The following is a 22,842-nucleotide window of genomic DNA, read 5'->3' on the forward strand; positions in this document are numbered from 1 at the left end:
CACCAGCCTTCTTAAACCCAAAACAAGCAGCCCAGAAACCTTGTCAAAACATGTTCTCTAGTTTTGCACAATGCAAATTTTCCTCTCCAGGTACACTATAGCATTAAATATGCTTCAGACTGCACTGCCCCACCACCCTGCCCCCCTCTCCAGCCCTCCCACCCAGGGCTTTGGTGCTCCCTTCAAGGAGGTCACAGTCACTTGGGGTGCCCTTGGCTCAGGGAACATCTAGGCTGATGGGATGAGGGGCCCCAGAACAGAGGTTCTTAACAAACAACCCAATGGAAGAGCATCTGGGCCAAAAAGCAGTGACGGGCATGACTCCCTCTGAAACCAGCATGAGGAAATGCGGGTTACCCGCATCATCAGTCCAGTGCAACGCCAGCCCCGGAGTCGTGCCCATTCAGTTAGCAGGCGGAGGTTCACATTACAGTGTGGAGTGCAGGGAGGCTGTGTGCTCAGACCGTTCTTAGTCAATGGTGCGTCCTGGAAGGCTGTGCTGGTGACATTATATATTAGGTGCAACCACTCTGGAAAACATTTGCATGATTATATACAACAATGTCCTTTAAAAAGTTCATCCTGTTCCTAGGAATATACCCTAAGGACATGATTTTATTTTTTTAAAGATTTTGTTTATTTTTATTTTTAGAGAGAGGGGAAGGGAGGGAGAAGCACCTGGCCTGTATGCAACCCAGGCATGTGCCCTGAGAGGAATCAAACCAGTGACCTTTTGGTTCACAGGCCAGTGCTCAATCCACTGAGCCACACCAGCCAGGACCTAAAGACATAATTTTAAAAATTAAGTTAAAGGCCTGAAACTAGTCACTGTGGAATATGTCCAAATGATACATTATAAATTAAGTCAATTATTATAGATGTCGCGGTGCTTTGAGGGCCTGCCACCTTCAGAAGTCCACTTGCGGCAAGTGGAGCTACCCCACCAAGCAGAAGTAGTATAACGGGAGGGCCAGGTCTACGTGACAAAATGCCACTGGGACTGGTCCCGTGAAGCATCTGAAAATCACACACTATAGATGCAGCTGTGGCTTCTGTGAAGGAACAACACCTAAACGCAGGAGGGCAGCTGTCACAGCATCCAGTTCATCTTAAGGATTTCAATGATTAGTTGCGCAATAAATATTCCAGTAAATTGATTAATCAATTAAAGCAATTACCAGAGAGTCACAGAAGATGGCAGAATAGGAAGCCCAGGAACCTGTCCCTCCACCTAAAAAGTACTACTGAGCAGCAGGAACCATCTGAAGTAGCTATTGTAGAACTCCCGAGATTCGTCAAATACTTGCAGCCCAGGCGAGACTGAAGAAGGGGCATTCAACTTCAGCAAATTTCATGAACTTCCAGTTAGTGTAGCACCTTCCATCCAAACAAGTGGATGGTGGCCTGTATTCCTGGTGCAGCTTGCTGGAGTCAGGGAGAACAGTAAGGATCTTGTCCTCCAAATATCAGTGAGTTTTCATGGTTGACTGACACTTTTTATTTAATTTTAGAGAGAGAGAGGAAGAGGTGGGAGAGAGACATCAATTTTTTTTTGGGGGGGTTCTGTAACAGGGTGCAGCCAGGGCCCCCCAAAAGAGGGATTTGAATGGGGTCCAGAACTCAGGGTGTCCAGGAAATATTAAAAATATAGGATGTCCTCACCCCCAAAAAGTCTGAACAGGGGGATGGGACACTTGGAGCAGGGCCATTGAGTTATTTTACATAGCAACAGTTTTGCAGATAACCTCTAGAACGGTCATTTAACATATCCGTAACCTTTGACTGGTTTCACGGGTATGTTAAACAGCTGTGGCTGTGCTGTGAGACAGGGAGATGGGAGTGACTTCCACCCAGGATGTAACTGGGAGGCAGCTCCCCCTGGCTACAGCGCCTGTGTGAGAGCTTGGAGACGACTGGTTCCATGCCACTGGGCCATGCCTACCTGGATTTACTATGGCAGCCCAGAACCTGGAAAAATACGGAAACGCTGACAGATGTAGCTGATTGTGGGAGAAGTCGGAAATGGGGATGTAGAGGAAGACAGGCGCTGGGATTTAAAGCCAGGATTTAAACCCAGGCACAGCAGCCATGAGGGTCGGAACCCCGCAGCTTTGGCGAGAGGGGCAACCATGTGGCTTTGGGGCTCCCTTTGCCCCAAAAGGGAGTTTTCCAACTCCCTTAGGAAGTTGGAAAGCAAGATGTAGCAGTGATGCAGAGCTCTCTCTTAGCAGTTTAGAAGAATGCAGGAGAGACGCTGCGGGAAGGAAAGGGGTGAAAGGACTCTTGCTGGGGGCCAGAAGAAAGTGCCACACAGGTTTGGATTGAGAACTGGAGATCCCAGCAACACAGCTGACAGTGCTGGGAACTGCGGGAGGCCTGCCAACCGAGCAGAGATTACTGGGAAGAACCCCTGACTGGCGTGGACTGGGCAAAGGGGGAAGGAAGGACTGTGTGTTTGTGGGTGTTTTAAGAGACTTTGGGATTTTTAACAAAGACATTAAGTCATTACTATAAGTCTGTATAACTTTTGAATAAATAGTTCCTTTCCTTTTCACCAATGTCTGGCATTGAGAGCTACAAATCCCTGGCAGCGGGCAAGGCATTATTTGAAAATCAAATAATGAACCTGGGAGAAGGGAGAGTCCATTCGGTAATAGTATCCTGCCCCCCTGCCCCACGGGTCTGTTCAGTAACAGTTCCACCTATTCATGCATTCATTGGTTCCGGTATGTGCCCTGACCAGTGATCAAACCCGCAACCTTAGCTATCTGGACGACACTGTAACCAACTGACTTACTTAGCCAGGTCTGACCATCACTTTTGATCACTGAAGGGCTGATACAGGGTTGGCTGCCACTTCTGTCACTGCTGAGGGGAATTAAGGAGGTAATACTTGTTTCTTCCTCCTGTGGGAGCCAGACATTTAAGGAAATCTTTTTCAGATCACTGGATAACCACACAGATAATGAAAACAGGAATTTCAGGAACCACACACATCAAAGAATACACTGCAGAAAGTTTGGCAAAGTCACAAATAGGTGGCTACAGCCCTCAACAAGCAAGATTCGGCAATGCCTGGGGGTAGAAGGCTGAGTATTCCGGAGGGGCCACAACGTAACTGTCAGGATGGGCGGGTAGGACAAAATGGCAGCCGAACTACAACCGGGAAGAGATGGCTGATGTCAAACCAGGGAACCACCAATGATGGATTGCCACTTTGTTCAAGAAGACCAATCCCTAGCCCCCACGAAGAGAGCCAACCGGAATTTGGTGCATAAAACCCCGCCATATGCCCTGCTTGGGCGCGACTTCCCCGGCCCCGCTCTGCGGACCGGGGAATCTCACCGGGAGCGCAAACCCCAGTAAAGCTCCGTACTGCCTGATTTTGTGGCTGATGGGCATTTCTTCCTCAGCGGAGCCTGAGAAACCCTTTCAATAACACTCAAAATGCCCAGTTCCCAACAACAAAAAAATATACAGAGAAGCAGGAAACATCCCAGTCACAGGGGGGAAAAAAGAATTTGGCGTAAATCATCCCTGAGAAAGCCCAGATAATGGAATTGTTAATTAGGGTGTTTAAATCAACAGTCTTAAATATGTTCTATGACCTCAAGGAAACCATGGGAAAAAAACTAAAGAAAATCAAAAATTGTATGAACAAAATGAGAATATTAATAAAGACACAGAACTTAGACACTATCAAGAGAGTAGATAGCTAAGAACGAGAAAAAATATTTGCAAATCATATATCCGATAAGGATTTACTATGCAACATGTATAAAAAACCACATCTCAACAACAAAAAACCCAAAAGAATCCAATTCAAATACGGGCGAAGGAACTGAATAGACATAGGAGTGGCCAATAAGCATCTGAAAACGTGCTCGACATCATCAGTCATTAGAAAAATGCAAACAAAACCACAGTGAGACACCAACTCAAACCCATTAGGAGAGCTGTTATTTAAAAAAATGAAAAATAACACGTATTGACAAGGATGTGGAGAAATTGGAACCTGCATGCACTGCTAGCGGAGATGTAAAAATGGTACAGCCACTATGGAAAACAGTCTGGCTGTTCCTCAAACAGTTAAACATACATTTATCCTAAAAATCCATCAATTTCACTCCTAGGATTATACCCAAAAGTATTGCAAGTAGGGATTCAAACAGATACCTGTACCCCCGTGTTCAAAGCAGCATTACGCACAACAGCTAAAAGGCAGAAACACCCAAGTGTCTATCAACATGTAAATGGAAAGCAAAATGTAGTAGCTATAAACAATGATGCATTATTCAGCCATAAAAAAGAATAACGTTCTAGCCCTGGCTGGTGTGGCTCCATGGACTGAGCACTAGCCTGCAAACCAAAAGGCTGCTGGTTCAATTCCTGGTCAGGGCACATGCCTGGGTTGTAGGCCCGGTCCCCAGCTGGGGGCATGTGAGAGGCAAACAATCAAAGTTTCTCTCTCTCACTTTCTCTTTCCCTTCCCCTCTCTCTAATAAATAAAATCTAAAAGAAAGAATAATGTTCTGATACAGGCTACAACATGAATGAACCTGAGGACATTTGTTATGCTAAGTGAAATAAGCCAGACATAAGTATCAAATATGGTATGAATCCACTTGCATAGGTACCTAGAACAGGTCCATTCGGAGATGGAAAATAGAATGGAGGTTGCCAGCAGCACGGAGGCGGGGAGGATGGAGTCGCTGTTTAATGGGCACAGAGCTTCTGTCTGGGACAACAGAACACTTCTGGAAACAGACAGTGGTGATGGTTACACAACATTGCGCACGTATTTAATACCACTGCATTGTACACTTTAAATGGTTAAAATGGTAAACTTTATGTTATGTATGTTTTAGCACAATAAAAAGACAATCATCTATTACGTATACAGAAAAGTATGAATGGTGTTAATTTCTTAAAATTTGCAATACGTAAATATGTGGAATTCTGTCCAGTGTGAATTCTCTGGCATTGAGGAAAGAGCAAAGGTAATGGTCCTGGATGCTGCAATAACAAGCCTAACAATATTTTCTCTTAAAACATTTACATACCTCTCAACGCCCTCCTCAAAGGAAATACTCTAAGTCAGCAGTGATGAATTTTCTTTTTCTAAAAGGGAGAGATTACAGGAGTGGCTCCCTTTTGCTTGCCTTCCTCAGTTTCTCTAAAATGAGCATGCACTGCCTTGGTTTAAGAGGTTTGTAAAAATTAGACAGAAAGGCCTGTCAGCGTGGCGAACCCTGTGAGGCCAATAAGTAACAGGGCTGTGGGAAGGGCCTGGCAGAACTCCTGGGCCTCCAGCGTCAGGTGGAGAGGTCCTCCCGGAGGTGAATCCTCTGATGCTGGAACACGTTGGAACTGTGTCGGAACGCCTTGCCACACTCACTGCACTGGTAGGGCTTCTCCCCGGTGTGGATCCGCTGGTGCTGGGTAAGGTAAGCACCCTGGCTGAAGGCCTTCTTGCAGTCACTGCACTTGTACGGCTTCTCCCCGTGGTGTGACCTCTGGTGATGGATGAGTCTGGAGCTGTTGTGGAAGGCCTTCCCACACTCACCACACCGGTAGGGCCTCTCCCCTGTGTGGATCCGCTGGTGCTGGATGAGGTGTGTGCTCTGGCTGAAGACTTTGCCACACTCACTACATTCATAGGGCTTCTCTCCAGTGTGGCTTCTCTGATGTTCAACAAGTTTGGTTTTTTGGATGAAGGCTTTCTCACATTCATTACATTTATAGGGTTTCTCTCCAGTGTGGATTCTCTGGTGTTGGATAAGGTTAGAACTCTGGGTAAAGCCTTTGCCACACTCCTTACATTCAAACGGCTTCTCCCCAGTGTGGGTCCGACGATGGCGGATGAGGACTGAGCTGTCACCGAAGGCTTTCCCGCAGTCGCTGCACTTATAGGGCTTCTCTCCAGTGTGTATTCGCTGGTGATAAATAAGGGAAGAGTAGGCACTGAAGTGTTTCCCACACTCGCCACACTTGTAGGGCTTCTCCCCGGTGTGGATCCTCTGATGCTTCATTAGGTTGGGCCTCCGGTTGAATGTCTTCCCACACTCATCGCACCGGTAGGGGATCTCCCCTGAGTGCATCCTTCGGTGATGGATGAACTCACAGCTCTGGCTGAAGGCTTTCCCACACTCATGACACTTGTAGGGCTTCTCTTCACTGTGGAGCCGCTGGTGCTTGACGAGGTTAGCACTGTACCTAAAGGCTTTCCTACAGTAACCACAGTAATGTAGTGTTTTTCCAGCAGGAATTTTCTGATCTTTAACAACTACATCTGCACTGAAGATTTCCTCAGAATCATGAACTGTATTCATTTGTTTGGACTTGTGTACACGCTTATGGTTATTTAGATATGATCTCTGTTCAAAACTTTGCTCACATATATCACATTTGTGAGGTCTCTGATCAGGGACAGGGCTTGACCCCAACTGGAGCCTTCCCCCACACTCCTGGCTGCTTTCCCTGTTGGTCAGTGTGCTTGGCCTAGGACCTCCCTGCTCCATGGGCGTGTCTGGGCTCTCCTCCGACTCCCTAGCTGGTGTACAGGCTTCTTCTGGTTCAGTTCCCTGGGGAACAGTTCCCCTGAGTTGGTCCAGTTCTGCCCCATCAAGCATCTCCCCTGAAGTCAACTCCCTGTACTCAGTGCTGATCTCATAAGCTGAAAAAACAAACAGAACATCTCGGGGTCACCTGTTCTCACTCTGGAAGGTACGAAGATGCTGCTGACCACCTGTGCAGTACAAATTCCACCATCCCCAAAGTCACACCTTCCAGAGGTAAGAGCCTGGAACTTGGAGGCTTAAAAATCTCACCCAGGGCCACAGTCATGTGGCAATGCAAGCATTTAACCCAGATCTGATCAGCACCCATGCCCTTCCTGTCTGCCTTCTGCCCCCAAGACCTGCCAGAGTGGGACAGTAGGATGCCCGTCCTCATTACAGAGAACGGAGAGGCCCAAAGGTCATGGAGGGCATCTGAAAGAAAAAGAAATTAATGCCAAGCAAGTCTAAAGCCACCTAAAAATACCCCAAATCCATGCTAAGAAAGCCAGCTGTCTCCCAAAGAGAGCAGAGGGCCAAGCCTGTGTCAGCCAAGGAGGAGGGCAATGCTCCCGGAGGCCGGGTTCCCTGGCCCTCTCAGCAGTCCATTCCCATTCCAGGGCTCTTTCCTGGGGCACAAGAAGCCACCAGTGAGCCACCAGTACCTTAAACTCAAGATGCCAACCAGAATGCTTCCTGGTGCCCTCAAGCGGGCTGCCCCTCCTCCCCTCCTTGACTAGACACTCACTCAGCGATTCCTTGGGCAGGAACACACCCACTAAAAACATGTTGTCAGTGAGCCAAGAGACACAACAACCCCAAAATGGAGATAATTCAATGACCTCAACAATATAACAGAAAATAACTTGTACATTCACAATAGAACACTACCGCGATGGTACAGAACAAACTCCACGCAACACAGACATCCTCCTAAAGCTCTGATGCCCACACACATCTAGCAGACAGGGCCCAGGCCTCAGAGGGAAGGGACCTCAGGGCGCAGCAGGAAATGAGGGAGGAGGCCCCACGGGCTCCTGGGCAATCAGAAACGTTCCGTATGTTGATCTGCAGGATGTTTTTTTTTCTTTTTGCAAAAATTTACTGAGCTGTATAAACTCAAGGTTTGTCCCATTTCTATAAGTATTTAAATTCAAATGTATAAATTTACGGAAGAGAAATTCAAGTCCTTTGAACCTGGAGTTTCTTTCTAGGACATTATCAAGATGGGTAGCACTGAGGCAGAACGGTCCACTTCAGTGAAACTAGAGAACACCCTTCCTGCTGGCACTTCCAGCGACAGCAGCGACGGAGACTCCCATGCACAGAAACGGACACGCACTGAGTAACGAGCATGGACCACACAGGGCTAGAACAGGGACAGCAGGTGTGGACCACAGCACACGGGGTGATGTGATGTGTCTTCTCTCACTTCCCTGTAATGGTCTGGGAATGGGGAAACAGGGAAGCAACGAGGCCTATATGACCCCACTCACTCCTAGTGCTGAGCTCTTGAGGGCAGGGCTCCCCAGGATCTCATGGGCCCAGCCCTCCCTCACAGCACACCCCAATGCCTTCCCCTCTTCAATGACGCTGCCCCTCTCACTGCCTACAAGAGTCAGTTCAAGGGTCATCCCGCCGAGGCACTCAGGCGGATGGAGGTTTCAGCAGAGGCCACTCCCAGAGCTGCTGTACTGGCCCAGAGGCATCTTCCACCAAAGTCCTCAGTCATTAGCTGCATACCCTGGGCCCCACAAATGCTTGTTCAGTGACTAGTGAGGGAACAAGCCCCTCGCGCACCTGAGCCATCGACTCCCAGCCGCTTGCTCCCCTTGGCACCCTGCGTGTCCAGGACCCATGGTTCATCCCCTTGCTCCAACTGTGTGATCACCCCAGGCTTGGGACCTGCAGGTCCAGCTCCTGAGAAGGAGATGGGGCCTGAGGTTGGTGCCAAGGACATGGGGATGGGGACCTGCAGGGGGAGAGGAAGGGCAGGAGCAGGAGTGATGGGGAGTCAGGACACCCTGGGGGGCTAGGGTGGTTGTGGAGATGAAGATCTGAGCACAGGGAACAGCAGGGCAAGGGGCCTGCCCCACCAGTACTGTGCAGCTCCCAGCTACCCCGGGAAACGATCTGCCTTGGGCCGGAGGCAGGGAGAGTCTATCCAGGAGTTCAGAGGGAGAGGCTGACAGAGCCCCACTGGGCTCCTCCTGGGTACGAACCAAACCTGTCTCTGGGCCCAGGGATGAGGTCCCCAGCCCAGCCCCTGTGAGCCCTCAGTGCCCAGGGCTGTTCCCTAAGCTTCATCCTGGCAAGGGGCCTTACCCAGGGAGACCAGGTTCCTGTAGGTCTCCAGCATCACGTCCCTGTAGAGGCCCTTCTGAGCAGGGCCCAGATGTCCCCACTCCTCTGGGGAGAGGAGCACGGCCACATCCTCGAAAGTCACCTTGGCCTGGAACGACAGGGGCTGCTGCAGGACTAGGTGAGGCTCAGACAGGGCCCTGGAGGCAGGGGCAGCAGAGGCATGCTCAGTTCACAGCACAGGGTGTCTGCAGGCCTGATCCCCCAGCACTGCCTGGTGGGTGGTCTGACCATTTGGCTGCTGAGCCAGCCAACTCAGGGTGGCTGGGTGAGTCCCAAGGTCACCACTCCACTGCTCAGCACCCAGACCAAAGATGTCTGACAGCATCTGCTAAGGCAGAGCAGGAGGGAGAAGCCCTGGGTGGAGACCTCACATCACCCAGGGAGGATAATGCTCACCTGGGACACGGGAGACAGGTGCAGAGCTGCCATCACATGGGTCCCTGGGCTTCCCAGGGGAAGTATGCATGAGCCAATCACTCAGGTGCTGAGGGAAAACAGAACACATGGAGGCCCAGCCTGGTCCCTCCTGCATGAGGCTTCAGGGCTTGCTCATCCTGATGACACAGCTGGCCTCCCAGCAAACTTCCCGCGCCCCACTAGATGAACACAGGGCTGCCCAGGTCACTTGCCCCTCCTCCTCTCTGGCAGACTAAGTTGTCTCACTCAGGAGGAGGACAGAGATTCTTATTCCCTTTATGTGAAAGGATAAAGACAACACATTAAAGGTTCAGGAGGAAAAAGATGTAAAAAAAATCAATATCCCTGACCAGTGTGGCTTAGTGGGTTGGACGTCATTGGGCCAACCTAAACGCCACTGGTTCGATTCCTGGGTCAGGGCACCTGCCTGGGTTGCAGACCAGGTCCCCAGCTGGGAGGCATGAGAGGGGCAACCAATCAATGTTTCTCTCCCTCTCTTTCTCCCTCCCTTCCCCTCTCTAAAAATCAGTAAATAAAATCTTTTAAAGAAATCAATGGAAGGCACAGCGTGAAGACAAAGTATAGAAGGTAAAAATAAGAAACTAGTAGAAACAAGTCCCATGGATGAGAGATGATGAGAAATAAAAGAATTAAACTCACTCAAGAGAGGCACAAGACCTTTTGATCAGACACATGAAATGCACCTACGTAACCTAAGGGGAAGCAGTACAGACAGGATGAATACAAGACACAGCAGACAAGCACCAGGGAAAGTAAAGCGGCTCAGCTCTGGAGTGGCACCCAGGCCTCGCCCCCTGCCCAGGGGGAGCACCCGGACCCCAGTAGCACCACTGTGCCTCTGCCCAGCTCACCCAGGGGCTGCGTAGCTGCACTCCTCTGTGCTGGCTCCCCGCCTGACATGGTGCTGCTCAGCTTACTAGGCATTGCTGTGTATGGTTTCGTGATATTTACACCACTCGAAACAGAACTGAAAGCAAAAATCACTATAGCGAGAAAAATAAACCTTGTGTATTAAAAAAAGATAAAACCCAGAAGCTGTCATCACAAATGTGTGTATCTATCAACAAACTTTCAAAATGCAGACAGCCGGAGCTAACTGACTCAGCAAAGACTTGCTGGCAGCCCTCCCTAGGGTGACAGACTTTACCACACTTCCCTGAGAAACCTGTGGGTCACCAGACAATGTCACCTAAAGCATGGAGAATACACAGTTTTTCAAGATGTACATTGAATATTTTTTAAAACCACCCCATACCAGGCCCCCCCACCAAAAAGTGTCAACAAATTCCAATGGCTGCATCATTTGCCAAAACATTCTCTGACCACACTGTTGTTATACTAGAAATACAGTTTTAAAAGTACCCCCCTCCAAGAAAAACATAAAAATGGAATATAGGGTGGAAATGGCAACAAAAGCTCCCTAAGGAAAAATGGGCATTAATAGGACAAAAGCCACTTTCTAATGCCCTCTTTCCCAGAGCTGTGTGGACCCCATAAAGTATCACTGACCCTAATTTTTTTTAAGACTTTATTTATTAATTTGTAAAGAGAGGGGAAGGGAGGGAGAAAGAGTGGGAGAGAAACATCCATGTGTGGTTGCCTCTCACACGCCCCCTGCTGGGGACCTGGCCCACAACCCACAGATGTGCCCTGACTGGGAATCAAACCAGTGACCCTTTGGTTTGCAGGCCAGCGCTCAGTCCACTGAGTCACACTAGCTAAGGCACCCTAATTGTTTTATGAGCCTTTATGCTCAGGACTAGAAAATTCCTGGAAGCACCCTGAAGGTGCAAAGGCCCTGGGAACTTACAAAGGAAGACATGCCAGACCACAACAACTGGACCAGACCCTGCACCCAAAGGTAACATAGAAACAAGTTGCAGCCCAACTGAAACATCCTGCTCTACAACCACCCCATCCCCTGATAGAAGCCCAAAGCCCTAACCCCTCAGGGCTGGTGCATTTCTCCGCACCTGGCCCTTTCCCTCTCTTGGGAAAATAAAATAAAACTCTACTCTTTATACTTTCTTCTCTGCGAATTCTTTCACAGTCTGAGTCACTGACCAGCCTAACACGCATCATTAAGGCACAAATTTGAACACAAGAGAGACAGAAATAAACGATCTAAACACTCAACAAGAAATCAGCCACAGAATAAGAAAGTAGTTCAAGGAAAGGTGATGAAAGGAATGAGAATATAATCTCAACAAGAAAATCATCTCAGCATTGGTTCCTTGCAAGTAAAACACAAACATCTGGTAGGTCCAATGTGGGGGCCTGCAGGGGCCGCAGAGAGGAGAAAAAAAAAGGAAATACTATGAAAAGCAGAAAAGGGGACTAAGTACATACCACACACAGCAGTGGTTCCCGGTGTGGCCCAAGACCTTGGGTTCCAAGCATTCGAGTCTGTTTCCACACAGTGGAAAAAGAAACACAAGCCATAAGGACTGGAAGAGAATAGATAAAATCACCATTATTTGATAATGATAAGATCATCCACAGAGAAAATCCAAGAGTATCAATCCCTTGTTGGGGTGATAAGAGTTTGACGGGACTGCCCCAGACAAGGTCAGTACAGAGTGATTAGTACTGCTCTGATATACTCACAATCAGCAAGCAAAAGCCAGCATTCACAACAGCCACAAACACTACTTATACAGCAACTGAGAAGGCTAACAAAGAATCTGTAAGCACTTTATGGACAAAATGATAAAAGTTTGTTACAGGACATTAAAAAGACCTGTGGAGAAACAGACAATGTTCACAAACAGGACTCAATATCATAAAAATGTCAACTCTCCCTGAATGAATCTATTAATTCTGTGCAATCAAAACTACAACAGGACAGGATGAAGACCTGGTTGGTGTGGCTCAGTGGACTGAGCGCCAACCTATGAAACAAGGGGTCGCCGGTTGGGGCACAGGCCTGGGCTGCAGGCCAAGTCTCCAGTTGGGAGGCAGCCGACCAGCGTTTCTCCCCCTCTCTTGCACCCTCCCTTCCCCTCTCTCTAAAAATAAATAAATAAAATCTTAAAAAAAACACTTTGGTAGACGACACGACAAAAATTAAAAAACCAAATGTCAAGTGAAGGGATGTTCATGAACATACATAACAAAGATAAATACAGAAAATATATTCAAATACCAAAAAAACACTATTCAACTTAAAAAATGAACACAGGACAGGACCTGTTAAATTGCAAATAAAGAAAGAAATTGTCCATAAACATCTGAAAAGATTTTCAATGTCAGTAAAAATGAGGGAAATGAAAATTAAAAACAAGACTTCTCTCTCCACAGACTGGGGAAATAACAGTGGTTGAGCAAAAGCAGGTATATATACAATTGTTTGTATGGAATATAATACAATAATTAATAAACATTAATATAAGAACAAGCTGCTTCATGTACTTAAACTGTAAACCTGCTTTTGCCCCACACTGTATAAAGACTTCACGATATCACATGCTGAAGACATGCGGAAACACGGAGGCTCTGAGTCCTGTGCCAGGAGTACAAACCGTACTGTCACTCGGCAAACCCATTTGACACAACCGAGTGGAGCTGAAAGCCTGCACACCCAACAGGAAACCTAATTCTAGGCATGTGCCCTAATCACACAAGATGACTTGCAAGAACTCCGCCACACGCCTGTCTCCAAGGAAAGAGGAAACACCCTCAGTATCTGTTATCAGGGAGCAGGTAGGTTGAAAGGGATGAGCCACATCGCCACACAGATGGAGCTCAGAGTTGTAAGAGTTAGCAGGACTGTTAGACACAGAGTATCAATAGTATGACATGCATGTAGATATTTTTTAATTAATTATTTATTTATTTGTAGAGAGAGGGGGAGGGAGGGAGAAAGAAAGGGAGAAAAGCATCAATGTGTGGTTGCCTCTCACACGCCCCCAACTGGGGACCCGGCCCACAGCCCAGGCATGTGCCCTGACTGGGAATCGAACCGGCGGGCTTTCAGGTCGCAGGCCATTGCTCGGTGTACTGAGCCGCACCAGCCAGGGTACGTGTAGATTTTAAAATACAAAAACACCACTAGATGTGTAGAGGTTTAAGAAAACGTGCCAACGGCAAAACTACCATCAACAGAGTGAGAAGGCACCTAAGGGACAGGAGCAACCATCTGCAAGCCATCTACCTGACAAAGGGGTGAATCTCTAAGATATATTAGGGACTCACACAACTGAATAGCAAAAAACCAAATAACCCAATTTAAAAACGGGCCAAATACCTGCATAGACTGTTCTTCCAAAAAGACATGCAAATAACCAACAGGTACATGAAAAGATGCTCCACATCGCTAATCGTCAGGAAACCGCAAATCCACACCCCAGTGAGCTGTCACTGCACACCTGTCAGACTCCTACTACACCCACAAACAACGCGAGAATGCGGAGGAAGGGGAGCCCCGCGCCCCACTGGCGGGAATGCACACTGGTGCAGCCCCTGTGGAAGACAGTATGGTGGTTCCTCAAAAGATTAAAAATAAAACTGCCTTAAGACCCAGCGATTCCGCTTCCAGGTGTGAATCTGAAAGAAATGGAGTCTGGAGCTCGAAGAGATACTTGCACCCCATGCTCACTGCAGCATTACTCACGGGGGCCAAGACATGGGAGTAGCTTAAGTGCCCATCAATGGGTGACTGGATAAGGTGGTAGGTACACAACGGGAGTACCACTCGCCCATGAAAACGGAAACCTTGCTATTCGCAGCCACGTGGATGGACCTGGAGGGCATTGGGCTAAATGAGGTAAGCTGGACGCAGAAGGGCAAATACTGCATGATCCTAGCTACACGTGGAGTCTAAATCCACACGGACTGGTGTGGCTTAGTGGGTTGAACGCCATCCCGCAAACCGAAAGGTTGCGGGTTCGATTCCCAGTCAGAGCTCATCCTGAGTTGCAGGCCAGGTCCCTGGGTGGGAGCGTTCCAGAGACAACCAATCATGTCTCTCTTCCCCTTTCTCCCTCCCTTCTCCTCTCTCTAAAAGTAAATAAAATATTAAAAAGGGGGAGGGGCCTTGACAGAACGTGGCAAAAAGTTAACTGGCAACCCCAGTCGTGGGTGTTTGCTAATCCATTCCATATTTCCTTCTATTTTAAAGTTTTTGTGAAAAAAAATAAAATATGTAATATATATATTAAACGCACAAAACCATGAAGCAAACTAAAGGAGGAAAAGAAACAAATGTGGCTGAGAGAGACCTGTCTGGGAGCGCCTGGGGCACCCGGGAAGGGAAGTGGGCGCAGAGCACAGTCTTGGGGACTGCCTACGGGCGGCACTGGAGGCTCACGGGGGACAATGGGGGTGCGTGGGAGACTGTGATGGGCAGGTAGTGTGACCGCATTAAGTGCCCGGACCTGGAGACTAAGTGAGGAAGCAAATGTGAAGACCAGGAACCTGGAGGACCTGGTGTGGTACCCTGGAGGAGGAGGAATGCTTCGAGAGGGAAAGGTCGGCTACCCTGGGGGCAGGTTACCTTGGGCCGGGGCTGGGTCGACCAGGGCCCAGGAAGCATGCGGGCCCCGAGGGGCGACGTGGGGAGTCAGGTACGGGGACGCCGGGCCTCGACGGAGGTTGGTCAGGGTTAGGGGCTTTTAGGGAGCTGAGGAGGGGAGGTGTAGCAGCCCGAGGTTGTTCGTGCCCAGGAGGCCGGCCCATGCCCCGCCCCGCCCCGCCCAGTCTGTCCCACACTCACTTCAGCCGCTGCAGTAGAGCCACCGCAGTACTGGGACCGCCTGTCCCACCCTACCACCAATCAAAACCAGCCGGAAGCGGCATAAGCCCCTCCCCCTTGCCGCCTGACCGCTCTAGGAAACTTTCCACATCTCGGTGGCCGGAATCCTCCAGGAGCCGGAAATACAATGCAACAAATTAGGATAGCTGTCCTGGGGGTTGGGGAAGGCAGCCTAGAGACTCAGGCTTCAGAATTGAGGTAAGAGGCTTTGGTGATTGATTTCAAAGATTAACAAATATTAGTAATTTTCAGTGACACCCTGTCTGTTGAGTCACGAAAGGCATTGCAACCAGACCAGGCCTTCCTCTAACAAGAGCAGCGAACCAAGCCATTCACCAGGACCACGAGATACCCAGGAAGTGCAGGAGAGGCTTCCTGGTCAAAGCCGGTTAGCCGGTGTCCACTCACAGACAAGGGCCTCCTTCCGCACCTGACCCATCGGGGAGAGAGCAAACCCTCCATGATGGCCAGTCTCCCGGCCAAGCAAGGCCCCACACTTTACAAGATTCGTACTTTTCTTCAGGAAACATTACCCTCCTGCCTTCTCTGCCAGTGACTGGGCCTATCCCTGCTGGGTTCACTGCCCAGAGCAGTTGGGGCAGGCTGAGAACTGGGCCTGAGGTTGGACCATGAGGGGAAGGCCTATCATCCAGGAGGGGCCCTTGCAATACAGCCTCAGAACCAGAGGTGACCAGTTCTCACACAGGACTCATTGTGGTCATCTCCTGCAGTTAAATGGTCATTGTGGAGACTCCCAGCCAGTGCCTTCCCTCCCCCCCTCCAAGTCTGCACAGTGAGCGCCTACCAGAATGGTTGTCACCTTTGACAGAACTGGTACGAAGTTTGGAACAAAATACCATCAGCTGTGGCCAAAAAAGAAGCCATTTGTTTGGACAAACTCCCGGTCCTCTCATCACAGGACAGTTCCCCTGCTGTCCAACCTGTGGATTCAGAACACCACCCACCCAAGAGCATCCACACCCTCATCTAGATTCTCTCCAATACAGGTGTGGGCTTCTCCGCTCCAAGTGCTGGGTGCTGGTGGGGTCCAGGAACCAAGGTGTGGTGGGACCTAGCACCCCCGCCTCCTCTGAGAGCCACAGCCCTCCCAGCAGGACCCTTCTCTCGGAAACTACAGGCAGGAATTGCTTTGTGGCAGGAGGACAAACTTTATTGAGCCCCCAGGCCCTAGTTCTCTTTCTCCTGCACAGTCTTGGTTCCCCGTAGACGTCCCGTCCGGCGGGCAGCAATGAGACCCACTTTGCGTCCAGCAGGGGCATCTCTGCGTATGGTGGAGGGTTTGCCGATGTGCTGGTGGTTGCCACCTCCGAACGGATGTTCCACAGGCTGCAGGCAGAGGAAGGTGGCATTAATGTGGAGGTGGCCCCAACCTACCTCAGGAGGGCTAAGGTAGGGCAGGATCAACAAGGCCGCACCCATGAACCATCACCCAGAGGCTTGCACCAGACACCCCAGCAGAGGGGTTTTCCGGGAAGGGCCTGCCCACCCAGTCTCATGATCCCTGTATCCTGAACACTCCGCTGCCCATTTCTGGGCTACTTACGTTCATTGCCACACCCCGCACACGGGGCCAGCAATTCCTCTTTGCCTTGTACTTGTGGTAGGCACGGCCAGCCTTCAGGATGGGCTTGTCAATGCGGCCACCTCCAGCCACCACACCTGTTAGGAAGATCAGGCACTTCAGAAAGGTGCTTCCTACCCTCTCATCAGAGAGAATATACCCTGCTGGGTCCCTGTCATCACCCTATCACCTGCACTAATCACACTCACTCTGTACTGTCATGTATCGTCACAAAGTTCACAGAAGCCCCATTAACACTGCAACAGCCACCCAGCAGTGAGCATCTTTGCAGCCTGTCACCGACAGAAAGTTTCTTCAGGCTCCATAAGGTGCCAAGCCAGGCCTTTGCCCACATCATCTGGAACGCCTATCTCAGCCCAGGGTTGTCCAGGGAAGCCCTTCACGATGGCTGCCACGGGGCAGGTCACTCAACCTCGGAACCCCAACCCCAACATGACAGCTGACCCACCCTCCCACATCGCAGCCAGTTTTGCTGATTCTGTGAACATACCCACAGAAGACTCCCCCACGCAAGACTGGGTTTGCCACTGAACTGGAAGAGGTTACCAAACAGCACAGTAAACAAACCTGAGTGCAAATCGTTTCCAACGCAATTAGGTGATTTCAGAAACTTGTACATCTCTGAGAAGACGGTTAACAAGTGGGTATAGGGCAGAAATCACACAAGTCAAGGTTATGCGAGACTGTAAACAAGTCTCAGGCAGTTAAGCCCAGTCTCCTTCAACTCCCAACCAGAAGTGAAGTAGGTACAGGTACCACTGTGCCCACTTTACAAACTTATGACTCATAGGCTGTGATCGTGCTCAAGCTTACAGAGCCTACTGTAGTGGAGTGAGCAGTTAGGTTCCAGGGCCCAGGTCTACTTGCTGGCTGTTCACAAGCCACCCACAGCATTCAACTGCTGCCAGTCACTCACCGACCACAGCTCGGTTGGCAGAGGAAATGACCTTCTTGGAGCCTGAAGGCAGCTTCACTCGAGTCTTTTTGGTCTCAGGATTGTGGGAGATGACGGTGGCATAGTTCCCGGAGGCTCGGGCCAGTTTGCCACGGTCACCAGGTTTCTCCTCCAGACAACACACGATGGTGCCCTCAGGCATGGTACCCACTGGGAGCACATTGCCAATGTTCAGCTGAGCTGCAAGGCCGAGCAGACAGTGCAAGTCAGCATGGGGAGGGGGTGTCTTAAGGACTGCTAACCTAGGGCACCGCAAACCCACCGCTCGGCACAGCACCCAGTAATAGTCACAACACTCCTCCATTCTCCGGGCACCGCCTGGCAACGTTCGGTCCAGCAGGACACACCAGGTGAGTCTTCCTCCTGGATGCCTCCCCTGCCCGACTTGGGGTGTGGATCTCTTCATGCAACCCCGTCCTCCCATCGCAAACACAAGCAGTGCTCACCCTTCTTGCCGCAGTACACGAACTGGCCGGTGTGGATGCCTTCGGCTGCGATGAACAGTTCTGTCCGCTTCTTGAACCGGTACGGATCCCGGAAGACCACCTTGGCGAGGGGCGCGCCGCGGCCAGGGTCATGGATGATGTCCTGTGGGCCGAAGCAGAGTGAGCGTGGGGTCCCGGCAGGACACCCCACGCCCCCACCCGTCCCGACCAGCGCCTCGCACCTTCACGATGCCCTTAATGTAGCCGTGGCGCTCTGCGAAGTCCACGGCGCGCAGACGCGCGGCGCCCTTGCGGTGTTTCACGTGCGCGCGGAACACTGAACCGGCGCCCTTCCTCTGCCCACGAATCACGCGGCCCATGATGGCAGTCTGGCGGAAGGTCACGGTCAGCGCCGAAGTAAAGTGGATACTCCCGCCGCCCGGCTTCAGGGCCCCCTTTCCCCAGGCTCCTCCCTCCAGCCCCCGGCCACCTCCGCGCCCCCATTCCCGGACTGCGTTTTCTCAGAAGCTGGCCTGAGCCGTTTGCGGGCCCCAGGGTGGCGGATGACGGCGGATGACACCGGATGAAACCGGGACCGCCACGCCGTAAACACAACCTACCTGCTGCCTGGCGCGGCCGAAAGAGACTAGGCGGGCCCAAGAGCTGCCTTATCTTCCGGGGCTCGGCTGAAAGCCACTTTCACTTCCGGGCAGGCGCCGCGGCTGCGAGTTCAGTGCACGCCGGGACTTGTAGTCCCCCCCTGTCGCCGGGGACTCTGCGCAGGATCCCTGCGGTGGCCGTGTCAGGGGAGTCCAGAATGTCTAGCCCGCAGACTGCTCTCCCGCGGTGGGGTCGTCCTGCGGCCAGGGCCGGGGAGGTGGATTTGCAACCACTTAAAAACCATTCTTGGCCCTGGCCAGGTTGCTCGGTTGATCTGAGCGTCATCCCGATTGGCGGAGACTGTGGGTTTGATCTGTGGTCAAGGCACAAATGGGAATCAACCAATGAATGCATAAACAAGTAGAGCAGGGAATCCATGTTTTTCTCTCTCCTTTCCTCTTTCTCTCTCTAAAATCAATGACATTTTTAACAGTGTTCTTTTTAAAAAATTTTATTTATATTCAGAGAGGGGTAGGGGGGCAGAAAGAGAGGGAGAGAAACATCAATGTGTGGTTGCCTCTGGAGCACCCCCTACTGGGGACCTGGCCCGCAACCCAGGCATGAGCCCTGACTGGGAATTGAATCAGTGACCCTTTGGTTCGCAGGTCGGCACTCAATTCACTGAGCCACACCAGCCAGGGCTAAAAGAATGTTTTTTCAGTGTTTGTTGTCACAGGGAGCCTGGGATGCTGGTGTAGAGCTGAGGGAGCAAGGGAGGCGGCCCTGGGAGGACCAGCCTGTCAGTGTTTGCTTGCCACCCCCTGAGCCTCACACCTGCAAGCATCTGAGTGCACCTGCTCCAGAGCAGCAGATGGTGGCTGACCAGTCCCCCTGCATCCTTGTTTTCCGAGGAGAACTGTCAGACCAATGCTTCATCTGTGTTAGCACTCCTCTTGATATTGTCTCTCCTGTCACTCTGAGCAGAAACCTGATGTTTTGTCATCATTCTGTTCACTGCTCCATTCTTTTCCACCCAGCACTGTTTTAATCTGACTAAAGACTTATTTCTTTTTTTTAATTAATTTTTTCCACTCTTTCTTAAAATTTATTTTTATTTTTATTTTTTAAATTTTTATTGTTATTCAATTACAGTTGTATGCCTTTTCTCCCCATCCCTCCACCCCACCCCAGACAAACCCACCTCCCTCCCCCGCCTCCACCCTCTCCCTTGATTTTGTCCATGTGTCCTTTATAGTGGTTCCGGTAATCCCCTCTCCTCACTGTCCCCTCCCCACTCCCCCCTGGCTATTGTTAGATTGTTCTTAACTTCAATGTCTCTTGTTATATTTTGTTTGCTTTTTTCTTCTGTTGATTATGTTCCAGTTAAAGATGAGATCATATGGTATTTGTCCCTCACCACCTGGCTTATTTCACTTAGCATAATGCTCTCCAGTTCCATCCATGCTGTTACAAAAGGTATAAGCTCCTTCTTTCTCTCTGCTGCATAGAATTCCATTGTGTAAATGTGCCATAGTTTTTTTGATCCACTCATTTGCTGATGGGCACTTAGGTTGCTTCCAGTACTTGGCTATTGTAAATTGTGCTGCTATGAACATTGGGGTGCATAGGTTCTTTTGGAAGACTTATTTCTTGGTTCTGAAAGTAGAACTACAAGCAGCTCCCCCCCTCCCATAATCTAGTGGTCCTTCCCTAAGTACATGCTCTCCCCTGATAGGAGTAAACAAGAATCAGTGTGGTAACTTACCCCTCCTAGCAGTGGAGGAACTGTGTATTGAGGAGTGGGGACAGGTCTTTCCCTCTGAGATGTCCATCCTCTGAGATGCTCTGTTGCTTTGCCAGGGTAAGGAGGACAACATATCTGTCAGCAGAGCCAGCGGCAATGGTGCGGGCAGGTTCTGCCTACAGACTGCCCTGGACAACATCCCAATGGGGGCTGGCTGGTTGTGGTGTGGTTCTGCTCTTCTGTGCATCTGCAGCAAACTGACCCATCAAGCCTCCCAGATCACCCTCTGTAGCCTTTTGTAGTCTCACATGGTACAAAGGCTCTCCTACAAGATGGCACCTCACAGCATGACTGCAGGCTTACTGTTAACTGATGCCTAAAGGGGTCATCACTTAACAGTGATGACAATTTAGGAAGTGGCAGCAATTTAGGAAGCTCAAGCCCCACAGAAAAGGATGACCCAGAAAAGGATTGCCTCCACCCAAACACAGGAGGTCAAGTATCTGTCCAGGCAGAGGCATGCACCTGGCTCAATCAAGATTGTATGTATTGGTTTTTAAATAATTTTTCCTCAAACAAACAGGCAACACACATTTGTAAATAAATAATAAGTCTTGGCAAAATCATAGAAATAGAAGAAAAATTAAAACCACCCATAATTCTAGGGCCCAGAAAGAAACTAGTGTTAACGTGCTCGGGTATGTGCTCCCAAGTTTATTTCTCTGCTTACATTCTGTTTAATGCAGTAGTGCAGCAAGAACGTTTTATTTCCTGATTTAAAAGATTTTATTTATTTATTTTTAAAGAGAGGGGAAAGAGGGAGAAAGAGAGGGAGAGAAACATTGTTCGGTTGCCTCTTGTGCGCCCGCAACTGGGGACCTGACCAGCAACCCAGGCATGTGTCCTGACCGGGAATCTAAATGGCAATCTTTCAGTTTGCAGGCCAGCGCTCAGTAGTCCACTGAGCCACACCAGCCAGAGCCCAGGACGGGAGGTTTTGCAAAGCTTCAGTGTCCAGGAGATTCCAGGTCCCGGGCCTCACTCCCTTTCCACAGTCCAATCTCCTGTTGAGGCTTCCATTGGCCAAACCCAACTACAAGCCAGAAGCCCTGGAGACAGGGTGCAGGGGTTGGAGAGGAGGAGCCCAGAGGAGCAAATGTGAGCAGGAGACAGCCCCTCGCCTGACCAATGTGCTCTTTGTTACACTGCTCGCTGTGCTCTCACTCAATTGGAACTGCTCCTCTCACACTGCATACCTGAACAGTAGCCCTTGACCTGACTGTTCTCCCCGTGTCCGCCAAGTTCCTGCACTGCCTATGGGGTTGGATCGAGCCTCCGTGTACCCTCCACGCCCACGTCCTCCCGCTGGGCTGCCTGGCGCTATCCTTGGTGCTGAACCCTTCCAGGCCACCCCATCCGCCGCCCTGCTCATACCTGTGTCATCAGGGCTGTTGACTGGTCCACAAATGAAAAGGATTACGGTGATCCTGTAACAATAATGAGTGCAGATAACTCACCCTGGGTTTCCCTTGTGCTGATACACGGTCCTGGGAGAGTGGAGCTCTCCTCTAGCGCCTCAGCCAGGAGGGAAGAGCCCCAGGGACTCAGCGTCGCCTCCCGTACCACCCCCATTGCTCTGTCCCCACTGTCACCTGCGAGCCCGTTTGTGGTACAGCCACACTCCACATGACCTCCTCACCTTTCTCTACCTGCGGATTCCAATGATGGGTTTCAGAACCTGTAGCTGACAGACAAGCTGTGCAGCTGTGCTGCGGACACACACGAAGTCTTCTGGGTTTCATTACATCTGAATATCCTGGACATTGTGGCCCATGAACCATGTTTCTGGACCCCTCCCCATAATGTGATCAAGGAGTTGACAAAGAATGACGACTGACACAATTCCCAGACTTTCTGTCCTGCAGTGGTGTCCCTACTTCATTATTATTCCTTCTTGGGAAGGGCTCCTGCTTTGCTAAGGAGGTCCTCCACCTGGGATGTGACCTCATGGTCCTTCACTTAAGCAAATAGAGGATCCAAAGGCTCTCCCTCTAGACCTGCCCCCACCCAGTTAGTTGTACAGGCTCACAGTGTTTGGAGTTGCTCTCTCCTCATCAGTGGAGAATTTCACTCAAATTTCTTAGCAGTGTCTGTGAATTTGAATGTTCTCAAGTTGTCCTCAATTTGAAGTCATAGGAAAAAAGAAAGCAAGAAGATAAGTTAGGGATTATGGATGGTAACATGCATGGCCCACAGGAAGGCTGAATTCTAAGACAGTGCATTGTGACCAGGGGGCCAGCCTCCGAAGAAGGGATGGGAATGATCTGGAGACTCTGAGAGTCGTCTGCGGGGGCAGGTGAGGGCACAGTGATTTGAGTTTGGGCCCATGTGCAAGGAATTCTAG

At 50.2% G+C, this 22,842-nt stretch overlaps 2 protein-coding genes across 6 annotated transcripts; both read right to left on the reverse strand.

Moving 5' to 3' along the window:
• Positions 1–1,721: 1,721 nt before the first annotated feature.
• On the reverse strand, positions 1,722–15,119 carry ZNF34 (zinc finger protein 34). 5 transcript variants are annotated; one of them, XM_053930123.1, is made up of 6 exons: positions 15,073–15,119; positions 11,709–11,806; positions 9,318–9,405; positions 8,883–9,009; positions 8,358–8,477; positions 1,722–6,676 (listed from the first exon to the last, which is right to left on the reverse strand). In XM_053930123.1, exons 3-6 carry the CDS (start codon positions 9,348–9,350, stop codon positions 5,316–5,318), a joined length of 1,641 nt encoding a protein of 546 aa, XP_053786098.1. In that variant the 5' UTR covers positions 9,351–9,405; positions 11,709–11,806; positions 15,073–15,119; the 3' UTR covers positions 1,722–5,315. The 5 variants fall into 5 exon arrangements, with proteins under 5 accessions (XP_053786098.1, XP_045037671.1, XP_045037670.1 ...); XM_045181736.2 differs by lacking the exon at positions 15,073–15,119 and adding an exon at positions 14,854–15,021 and having other exon boundaries at positions 8,883–9,058; XM_045181735.2 differs by lacking the exons at positions 8,358–8,477; positions 15,073–15,119 and adding an exon at positions 14,854–15,021.
• Positions 15,120–16,256: 1,137 nt separating this feature from the next.
• On the reverse strand, positions 16,257–18,802 carry RPL8 (ribosomal protein L8). Its single transcript, XM_024572453.3, has 6 exons — positions 18,715–18,802; positions 18,337–18,483; positions 18,116–18,257; positions 17,631–17,849; positions 16,676–16,791; positions 16,257–16,458 (listed from the first exon to the last, which is right to left on the reverse strand). Exons 2-6 carry the CDS (start codon positions 18,472–18,474, stop codon positions 16,300–16,302), a joined length of 774 nt encoding a protein of 257 aa, XP_024428221.2. The 5' UTR covers positions 18,475–18,483; positions 18,715–18,802; the 3' UTR covers positions 16,257–16,299.
• Between the last annotated feature and the right edge of the window lie 4,040 nt (positions 18,803–22,842).

Source organism: Desmodus rotundus, chromosome 8, assembly GCF_022682495.2.
Source record: "Desmodus rotundus isolate HL8 chromosome 8, HLdesRot8A.1, whole genome shotgun sequence".
In the NCBI taxonomy this organism is placed as follows: Eukaryota; Metazoa; Chordata; class Mammalia; order Chiroptera; family Phyllostomidae; genus Desmodus; species Desmodus rotundus.